Genomic DNA, 11,543 nt, shown 5'->3' with positions numbered 1-11,543 from the left:
TATACTTGGTGAATTCTGGGACAAAGTTTTTGTGGGAAGAAAGCTGGCCGTAAAATAAACTTTTACGGTTGGAAATAATCCAAATCTAGACGTAAAATCACTTCTACGGTTGGAAATATTCCAAACCTGGACGTAAAATCACTTCCACGGTTGGAATTAAAAGGAACTTGGACGTAAAAATGAGCTTCTACGGTTGGAACTAATTCAAACCTGGACGTAAAACTACATGCAAATAAAATTCTACGGTTGGAATTAATCCAAACCTGGACGTAAAACCACTTTTACGGTTGAAAATAATCCAAACCTGGACGTAAAATCACTTCTACGGTTGGAATTAAAAGAAAACTGGGTGTAAACTCGGATTCTACGGTTGGAATTAAAAGAAACCTGAACGTAAAATGAGCTTTTATGGTTAAAACTAATCCAAACCTGGACGTAAAACTACATGCAAATAAAATTCTACGGTTGAAATTAATCCAAACCTGGACGTAAAATCACTTCTAGTTAAAGGATAATCTAGACATTATGCATATGTGTTAGGATATCCCATAACCATTTTTTTGGACATTAAGAATCCAAGTAAAGCCCCTCTATTGAAGTGTGAGGCCCCAATAATAGCCTTCAATAAAAAAAGGGTAGACTATAAGCTAAAAAGAAACCTATCGGCACGTATCACTGGGTCAAATCTGGCGGTAAAATTTCTCTATAGTAATTACCGTAACAGTATGTAACTTCACCGACAATGAATACCACCGAATTAAAGTTTCACCACTTCGGTTAGTGAATAGTGACAGCGGAAAAGTAAAATCTACGGAAAGCGAAGAGTTTTTAATAAATAGTGGTACTAGTAGCGGAAAACGCTTATTCGTGTTTTCTGCTTCTTCTTCTTCTTCTTCTTCTTCATCTTCTCTATAATCTTCGAGAGAGATTTGCTGGATCTCTGAAAATGGCTTCAAAACTACTGTTGGTTCTAGTGTTCATCCTTGATCTCATAGCTTTTGGTCTTGCTGTTGCAGCTGAACAAAGAAGAAGCACTGTAAGTACAGCTCCTTTCTTCTTCTTCTTCTTCTTCTTCTTCTTTCTGTTTTTTCATACTTGATTGAGAGATGTATGTTTTGTGTAATTTCTTCTTCCTCATTTGTTATATTTTCATAGTTTTTCTTTAATTTGTTGATTTACTTGCTCAATGGTTTGAACTGGATTTTTAGGTAAGAAAATGACAAGTAAACACCCAATTTACTTGAGATCTAAGATTAATTAGTTGGTGGAGTGTGGAATGATCTTTGTTTCATTTGATTTAGAATTTTATTTCTCAATAATTAGTTCCTAATCTTCCATAATTAGTTTGAGATCTTGTTTTTCTTTTTTCTTTTCTTTTTGGTATGGATAGATTAGATTAGACCAATGTTTTTTTAGATTCTCGTTATTAATGTGTGAGCTGGTACACTTCAATATAAAATAATGTATGAGAGTTGAAGAACGATATCTACATTCGGGCCTCATTTTCAGGCCTCACATGGAAAATTGTACATTGAACAATAAGATAAAATACATTAGATTAACAGAAGGTAATTTGACTATACTGAGAGCTGTGTTAAACACATAAGATCCTTGTGTTAAAGGATCGGATTATTTAAGAGATTATTATTCTTCATTCATCAGAAATGATAAATAGCAATGCTTCTTCACATGGGATCCATGTGACCAAATGGACAAATATACAGATATATTAGATTATCAACCACATTCTCATGGACCTCATGTACAAACACCTACGTGGATAGTTTGCCGGATAGAAAATGGGGAGATTGCAGTAATGAATTCTCCTTTTCTGTTTTGCATTCTAAAATTGCTTATTTTTCTGATCTTCTTTCCTCATAAGAAATTTCCCTTGGATCTAGTGGAGGAGAGATTATCTTAGCACGTATAAGTATCTAATAGCAGAAACACATTCTGTTTCGCCAGTTTTACGAAGTGGAGATGCTTGTGCATACATTCACAGTCTACAATTCTGTATACTCTCACCTAATTTCTCGAAATGTTTTCTGGCAGGCCATTGTCGTTCAGGATAAAGACAAAAACTATGACTACTGTGTCTATGACTCGGACATCTCAACTGGCTTGGGTGTTGGCTCATTTTTGTTCCTCTTGGCTAGTCAAATTCTTATAATGGTGGCAAGCAGATGCTTTTGCTGCGGAAAATCTCTAAGGCCCGGTGGTGCTAGGGCATGGGCAATCCTCCTATTCATTGCTTGCTGGTATGTTACCATTTTCTGGAACTGAATCTTACATGCAAAATTGGAACTTGTTGATTAAACAAAGTTTTATTGATGTATGATTAGAGACTTCACATGTTCTGCTAAAAATGTGCCTGAACCATAGAATTTCCTGTCCAAAATTTAACTCGTAGGCTTTTTATTTTCACGTCAATGCTATATTGCAGTTTTTCTATATTGATATCATTGGCTTAATACTTGAGTTATCATATGGTTATAAGTATAGGTAGCAACTAAGCCTGGAATAAGGGATACTAGAAAGGAAGGGTAATCACTAGTCTGGGTTTTAAGATCAGGTTCTTCTCTATTTGTGGGTACCCTTCAACTTTTTTGAGATAGGAGTTGAATAGGTATTGGGTGCCGGTCACTTTTGTAGTTTGATGTCTCGTGCTATCCACCATAAACTGTTTTCTATTTTGCATATTTATTGATAGCACTTGACTATCTAGATCGTTGGTGTTATCTTCCTCTGAAGAATCACAACTTTTCATGCGTTCTTAATCGAGGTTGATCAGACTTCTTGGTTTTCTCTGCAACTAACTGTATAAAATTGAAAACATCTGTAGGGCAACGTTCTTTATTGCTGAAATATGCTTGCTTGCTGGGTCCGTGAGGAATGCATACCACACCAAGTACAGGAATCACTTTGCAGTTGAGAAGTATTCTTGCAACACCGTGAGAAAGGGAGTGTTTGGAGCAGGGGCAGCTTTCATTGTATTCACAGGGATACTAACAGAAATCTACTATGTTTGCTATGCAAGAGCGAAGGATGGTTTCCAAGCACCCTATGGCAGAGATACTGGAGTTGGTATGGGCACCTACAGCTAATCCTACTTAGCCAGACCACCTAAAGAATTAAGAAAAGCAAAAACATAGTAATGTGAAGACTTAGATTGTTCCGATTTCTAGATAGTACTTATTTTGAGTTGCCATTTCATATATGCACGTTTATGGGGAAATAGAAAGTAGGATGAAGACATGTTATGTGTAATTTCTCTTCTCCGTGTGATCTTTATTTTTATACTGTGAAATCAGATGGGATGATGTTATGGTTGTTGTCATCACGGATTGGTTCATTCATTTTTATAAATATGATATTGCTCTGAGAATTGTTAGTATTTTCAGAACTATTTTGTTGATTCTGTCGAATCATTACTACTTGAATGGCAATAGTGATGTTTTTCTGTTATCATCATTTCCACTCCTAACAGTCGGGATATGGTAGCGCTCTAAATGAACGATCACCTAAAACCAGGTTCCAGATTGTGTATTTATCTGTGTTCTTAGAGTGCAAGTAGGGTATGGTGCTTGACTAGAGGGTTTTGTAGCCATCATGATTATTCCTCATCAACAACACTGGTTTGATTTTAAACGATATTTGTCAGAGATATTTGCAGTAGTTTATTGGAGATGCTGATTGTGTAGAGAAATCAAACAAACCAAGCGGAACACCTCAATCGGTGAAAGCCTTCAATGAAAATGTTAACGGGCTCGCTGACATGCGAGCTTCTTGCATTTTCTCCGGACATCCATTAGATGATTCCCTTGGCAGCACAAATTCATACGTATGACCCTATTAACCACTTTGTAAGTCGAATACAGAATGTCTCCGTGTAATCCATCTAACAATGTAATTTCTACAACCATGACCCAGGCGAGTTATATCTACTCAGAAGAGCAGAGAACTTCCTATACTTCGATTGGAACTAAAAAATAAAGCCGACGATAGAACTAGTTTTGACTATTATGAAATCAGAATTTGTGCGCATTTGATAGGGTTCTGAGTCTTCAGACTCTTTCTAAACTGCTTCTCATACCCAAAATGCAGGTGTAGGATCGCTGCGGGGTATGGGAAATATGCATAAAACTTAACTTATTCGGGCGTTTGGGCCCGACGTCTCCAACAACATGTCTAGGCTTCTTTGGGTGCGATTACACCGGGAACGAGTCGAAGTGAATTGAGCATCCAGAAACTCCATAATGGTTGTAACAAGTGTCAACCGCACATCTACCTATCAGCCCCAAATGGTACGAATTCAATGTTACAAAATTGGCACCCCAAACGTAGCGACATACAAAATGACAAGGACAATTGATGAGTTGAACCAAACAGAGAAAAATAATAAGAGAAACTGAAGATAAACACGGATACAATCACAACATAAGATATACATAGTTCACATTTACAGGTTACATTCACAACCAACACCACCAAGAATTTTTTTATTATATCCAGATCATTACATGCTATTTCCCCCAGAGCACACGAAAAGACACAAGCAGAAGAGTTACCAAGACATACCCGAGAAAAATATTGAGAAAAACCTTAGAAAATAACTATTTCAACCATTCTTCAAACCAGTCTCGCATCTTCTCTTCTCTATCTTCTTCATAGTTGCTAGTAACAAAGTAACAACATTGAAATACTCTAGAAACTTGGTTTAGGGTAAAGCCCAAACCGTAAACACTAGAATACCAAAAAAAAAATCCTTTTAAGTTTTTCTCTCACACAGATATTAACCCTCACTATAGTGCTTTACCTCCTAACAAAGAGACCAAAAACCTAAGCATAAAGTTTTACCACTCTTCTGGATTGGATTACGACATACCCATAATTCTATCCCTATATACAGAGAGACCACAAACTTGATCACCAAGTATTAGTCTCGTAGGATTAGAAAACGCAAACTCTTTCCTAATTTAACTAGGAAACCATCTCATTGAATATAAACTAAAATATCAGACCCTTTGTTTTCCTTACACGCAACTTAAAGTTAGATCCTTTGATAAAATATGTCGTAAAACTAGCACTAAACATCTCCACTTCTCGTTAAACCTCTTTAGTTCAAAACGCTCAAACAGTTTGGACCGGTTTGGGTGAGACCATTAAGCACCACAATAATGGTATGAACTCGACTGCGGTACATAAAATGGAAGCTTCTTGATTTGGGCGTAAGAAAAAAAAACCCTAAAAATACCCAATCATGTTACGTAAAACATCATTGTGGGGTGGCCCACCATATGCCGGTTAAAGAATAATCTAGACTCATTTACCGACCTACTTACAGATAAGTATCTACAATTTTATCTTGTAAAGGATTAGTCAGACTAATCTTAGTCCTCAAGGTTTAGTCATAATTTGATGTAAACACTTGTCCCGTCCCCATACGTGGTTTTAATTGTATCATTAGTTGGATATTTTGTTAGGCTATAAATAGCCGACCCCTTTATGTAACTAACACACAGAGAAAGAAATGTATACTGAGAAAGAAGAAATGAAAAGGGAAACGAAAGTCCCATTCCTCCCATATAATTTTTTCATGTTATTTGTATATTACCCATTTAGTGAACTAACTAGATAGTCAAGTCTCCGTCTATCTTCTTATCATCTTACGTTTAAGATGATCTATAAGTGTTTGTCGGTCGATTTGAATATCATACAACACGTTATCAGCACGAATTGTTCGGTAATTACGGTCGATTCATTTTGGCTGTTCGGTGGAGGACAACGATGATCATTTGGCTGTTCGGTGGAGGACGACGATGATCATTTGGCTGTTCGGTGGAAGACGACGATGATCATTTGGCTATTCATCAACTCCATTAGCGTGGAGATACTCGCTTCACTAATGATATATATACTTGTGAAGTCTATGTTGATGGAAGAGGAACATACTCTTTCTCTTTTTACTTCTCTGTTTCATTAATTGAAACACGGTTATAGTTTTGATTTTAATTTGCTTGTTTTAATTGCTTTCCGTTTGTATCTGTGGTGGTCAGGAAATCACTTAACCGAACAGGGTGTTAAATGTAAAGGCAAGTGGAAAGCTAGAGTACTAACTCCACAAGTGATACCTATATAAGTCTGTGATGAAAGTAGCGTGCTTATTTTTAAAAACCAAGCGCCAATAATTTTTGATAAGCATTAGCGGGGTCACATGTATGAAAGGAAATGGTGAGAACTCAAATTTATCGAATTTTAACATTTCTCTTTTTATTTATTGTGGTACTAACGGTTAATACCAGTTGACGGTTGAGCGAGAAATTGTCTCCTTTTTGGGGATATCATAAATTTGATTTTCTCGGCTTTAATAATCTCCAAAAATTTGAAATAATTCCACCAGAAGTTGGAATATCGTGTAGCATAGTATGGATGCAAAAGGCGCGCTCCGCTAGCCGATCGGTCCCAAAAGTGACCCGTTATAAAATGCTAGCCGGTTTCTATCAGCAGTTCATAAAGTGACCTGTGACTGATATTGAGGAATCTTCTTATATAACATGTATCCATTTGCACACTTGTAAATTAATAATTCGTCGACTTTGAAGGTGACGAAGATGGAGATTTGTTAATATTAGTACCATAAGTGTGTATTTTTATGTATCTCTTTACTTGAAATTTTGCTGTAGTTACATCTTTTCTTTTTCGTAAATACTGGACTCCTGAAGTAGTTCATGAGATGTTGTTGATCCCAGAAGCGATCCAACATAGGAATTGTTAATTCCTGTAATAATCCATAAATATGGACTAGAAGTGATTTATGGAAATTTTTAGATTTCAGGAATAGCCATAAAATTTTGGGTTCCCGAAGTAGCCCATGGTTACCAAATGTTTTTGTTGGTGACTCTACTATTTTTCTCTCGTCTTATCTTTGCCGAAGGATATGGATTCCAGAAGTAATCAATCCAGTATAGATATGGACGATGGAGATACTTGTCTCAAATTTAGACGAAACAACAAACACGAATTTTCGAACCATTTTATAACCTTGTAGAGGTTTTGAGAAATGTGAAATACCATTTCGGGTTCGGTTAATATGATAGACGACTTCGGAAGAGCGTGTATCATTCTGGTGGTATAAAGGATAGTATTATTAACGCCTTGTAGTATTCTGGATTCCTAAAGAATCCGTTGAGTCTTGAAAATATTTGGCATTACCACCACCAAATGGTAAATGAGCATTTTTGTGGAGTACTTATTACTTCATTTGTTTTTGTGCCAGAAGCACGTTTAGAGAAGCTTGAGGCTCTCTCTTTTATGGGTGTGCCATATGAAAATTCTATCAGTAGAATGTCACAGTGTCATTAGCCAGAAGTTTAATGACCTCGATTTTTCATGCCTAGGCATGGTCCGTATGGATACCAAAGTTCTACCAAAATGAGTAGACAATTAAAAATGCTCATGTACATCCTTTACAGAACCTGAAACTTCTATTACATGAGGATGTAAATTGTGTTGTTTGGTCCCAGAGACAATTAGTTATTAAATTCCATTAACATTAACATTATGTTAACCAGTTGCTGAATCACCAACATTAATCCCTAGAAAGGATTCAAGGTGGCATATGCATGACTTATTCACCCTGCAGTATGGACAATTATTTCAATACTTTATCGTATTGACAGACACATCCACTAGATGGTAATGTCTTATTGCAGATGAGACTGTATTCCCGCCGTTAGGGGGAGGAAGTAAGTCGTTAAAATAAACGACGTGAAATGTCTCATCTCTTGTCGAGCCTGCAACTGTTTTTGGGATACTTATTGTGTGGTTTAATTAACACCCAGAAACTATCATGAGCAGAATTGCCTTCGAAAATCAGGCAATTATGGAACCAGAAGTTTTTAGAAATGAGATAGTAATGTTTCGCCATGATCAGGAAAACTAAGATGCCAACAGAAGTTGGCATGACAACCTGCCACCAGAAGTTGGCAAGAGTAAGGTTGATAACCCTAATGTTCTCCCACTTTAGTCAGGGAGAGAAAAGTCACAACAAGAGGATGGTGAGAATTATGTTGATAACCTAAAAAGGTTCTCCCGCCTTAATGAGGGGGAGAAAGACTGTCGTTTGAAGATGGCACGTATTATGTCGACAAATTTAAAGGCTTTCCTTTGAAGCCATGGATATGACATGAATCACCTAAGGGTTGCAGTAAGAGATGTCGACAATCAAATAGGTTATCTGATTAAGCCTTATCCTGATCAAAGAAAGTTCGGCTGCCACAAAAATTGGCGTGAAACATCTCATTTTTTTTTCTCACACCAAGATATTGGATGTAATTGAGGTGTTGGAGATTAATCATGATTAAAACAAATAACTGCAGTAGCTCCGGGAAATTATTGTTCGTCACTTGCTTGAGAATGCAGACACAAGAAGTTGTCACAGCAGGTAAATCATGCATCTCGCAGTGACCAAGTCGTGTGTTAAGACACGTTTGAGGCACAGATGACTGCCTCATATATGCCTTGTAAAATAGATTCCAATCACTCTTATAATATGTAGTGCTCTTGAAGATACTACAGATAGTGCTCGTGTAGACTATCGAAATATGACCCACACTCTCTAAGTATATACCTCATTAAAGATGAGGGGATGATAATGCCCTTGAAGTGGCGCTGGTACTAGTCTGTGAAACTTTTGTTAAGTATGCATGCATTAGAGAAATGTGTGGGATCTATATAATTGTCGATTATATATTTACAATGGTGGTTGTGTACCCCTCTGCAGAGGAACATCGACATCGTGATTGGTAGGCATATAGTCTATTCCCCTCAAAATAAGGTAGAGGATGGAATCTCTCCAAAAAGCGCAAAAGATCGGATCCGACTCACACTGTAAAATTGTGAGGCCTGAATATTACAGGTTGGTGTTTGAGATGAAGCGCATAGAAAGTAATATAATCGCTCAAGGTGCGATTTAAGGGTTTTTCCTGCTGAACCCCCCAGGATTGACTCTGTGAAACGAACAACATTCTCCTAATATAGATGTACCTTAGCGTGGTATTACATGAAGGACTCATATTGCATCTTGTTATGACTAGTGAATGTAATGAATCCCTGAAGGATTCGAGTTTCCAACTCAGGCAGCCAACTGACTTTTTGAACTATGTCAGGCTTGAAATCAAGTCATAATCACCAGTTAGAAGTGGAGAATTTTGTGAACAATCCTTTGTTTGTTTTGAGTTGTTGAAGAATGACTAAATTCCAGATAAGTTGATGATATCATCCTTGGCCTCTTAACGAGCACTTAATAGCGCTAAAATCCACGCTTGAACTAAATTTTGAGATCTCGTTGAAATTAAAATATTTCTCGGCCAGAAGTTTGAGAGTATGCCAGCACAAACTAAAGTATCTAATTTTTGGTACTGGTAATACTTATTGTGCTACTAACATTAGCACCATTACTATGTGATTCCCAAAAGTGGGAAGTGATTGATCCATCTGATACGTTACACTTTTAGAGGTTGAAATTGATTCTACGGTGTTTATGAGTTTACAAAAGGGCTTTCATTGTTATGCCTGAAGTTAAAGCGGAAACCTGAATTTGATGTGCAATGATGGAGGATTCAAATGTGGGGTGTACATTGCTAGTGGTGCACTCGGCGCAAGACCTGCAGTCAATCCTCCATAAACTGCAAATGGTAAAGCAGTTTTCGGAAGGCTGTACAATATTTGCACCACCAATTTCTTTAAGAAGTCATGCTTCAGGGGGAGTAAACTCGTAGAATCATAGGCTGGACTTAAACGCGCTGTACTCTTTTTCCTTCACTAAGGTTTTGTCCCAATGGGTTTTCCTTGTCAAGGTTTTAACGAGGCAGTATATGCGTGTCCAGCAACATTATCAGGCGACGTCTGTTGTACTCTTTTCCTCTGGTATGGTTTTGTCCCACGGGGTTTTTCAGACGAGGTTTTTAATGAGGCAACATTTGCATCGACGTCGACATTATTTTGAATTTTAGGCCCTCAGGTTTTTTCCCAAGTGGTTTTCCTGACGCAGGCGTGTAGTTTTTGTCCCAAGCGGTTTTCCTAACGCAATTTGTCGGAGGAAGTATTTCCTGGCACTCAGGTTTTTGTCCCAAGTGATTTTTTCCTGATGCAATTTTGACGGATGTCAATGACGATGACAAATCTCACTCCAAGTTCAGGTTTTTCCTCAATGGTTTTCCTGACACAGTTTCGGCGACGGGAGAGAACGTATGACTACCATCATCACTTTAAAGCTCCAAGAGTTGTACACTTTTTCCTTCGGCCAGTTTTTATTCCAGACGGATTTTTCTGGCAAGGTTTTAACGAGGCAACGGATTTGTTCGGATTTTTTTCCATCGGGTTTTACCAGCAAAGCTTTAACAAGGCACTGTTTTTTTTTAATGGTGGTCCAAGGGGGAGTGTTACGTAAAACATCATTGTGGGGTGGCCCACCATATGCCGGTTAAAGAATAATCTAGACTCATTTACCGACCTACTTACAGATAAGTATCTACAAGTTTATCTTGTAAAGGATTAGTCAGACTAATCTTAGTCCTCAAGGTTTAGTCATAATTTGATGTAAACACTTGTCCCGTCCCAATACGTGGCTTTAATTGTATCATTAGTTGGATATTTTGTTATGCTATAAATAGCCGACTCCTTTATGTAACTAAACACAAAGAAAGAAATGTATACTGAGAAAGAAGAAATGAAAAGGGAAACGAAAGTCCCATTCCTCCCATATAATTTTTCATGTTATTTGTATATTACCCATTTAGTGAACTAACTAGATAGTCAAGTCTCCGTCTATCTTCTCATCATCTTACGTTTAAGATGAGCTATAAGTGTTTGTCGGTCGATTTGAATATCATACAACAAAACCAATGTTTTTCACGTTTTACGTTATTTAATCGGTTTTTGATTATATCCCAACTCAAACATTACTACAAGGTTGGTTGACTCGCCCCGTTTGAAGATATTAAAAAGGCATTATATATAATACAGGTGGTTTGCAATTTGAGTCGAGTTGTGCTTATCCATCGATACAACGTCACTATGTATCTCAAGATTCATTGGTTTACAGGGCATCATTGAGGTACATATTGTTATAGTATTTCTCGATTGAACCCATCAAGTATTGGTACGTCAAATTTGGTTCCAAAACTCAAAGCTGCTTGATTTGATTATTAGAGTCAACTTCGTTAGGTTAGGCCAGGAACACGAAAATGTTGAGGCTTTCTCTTGTTACTCATGAAGAACCTGGAGACGTATCAACATCAATAAACACACCATCCTTTAGTTTTAGGTTAGTAACGGCGGACTTGACTTGTTCTATTTCTATCTCTGTTCTTTCAAGTCAGTATTTATTAGAAAACATAACGTACGAAGTAAAGTTTGTATACTTGTGTTTAGTATTAGTGACTTCGTCATTATACTATGATCAAAGTATCAAGGAATGATATACTAAATGTTTATACAACTTGGATTTATGGAGTTACGAATTCTAGTTTTATCTATGGACT

The 11,543-nt window shown here is 37.1% G+C and overlaps 1 protein-coding gene across 1 annotated transcript; it reads left to right on the top strand.

The window, feature by feature from the left end:
* The first annotated feature begins 859 nt into the window (after window positions 1-859).
* LOC113319060 lies at window positions 860-3,415 on the top strand. Its single transcript, XM_026567357.1, has 3 exons — window positions 860-1,036; window positions 2,053-2,258; window positions 2,843-3,415. Exons 1-3 carry the CDS (start codon window positions 947-949, stop codon window positions 3,102-3,104), a joined length of 558 nt encoding a protein of 185 aa, XP_026423142.1. The 5' UTR covers window positions 860-946; the 3' UTR covers window positions 3,105-3,415.
* Window positions 3,416-11,543: the final 8,128 nt, after the last annotated feature.

Source organism: Papaver somniferum, chromosome 10 (genome assembly GCF_003573695.1).
Source record: "Papaver somniferum cultivar HN1 chromosome 10, ASM357369v1, whole genome shotgun sequence".
NCBI lineage: Eukaryota > Viridiplantae > Streptophyta > Magnoliopsida > Ranunculales > Papaveraceae > Papaver > Papaver somniferum.
Note: the sequence above shows the minus strand (reverse complement) of the source record. Positions and strands in the feature narration are given on the sequence as shown.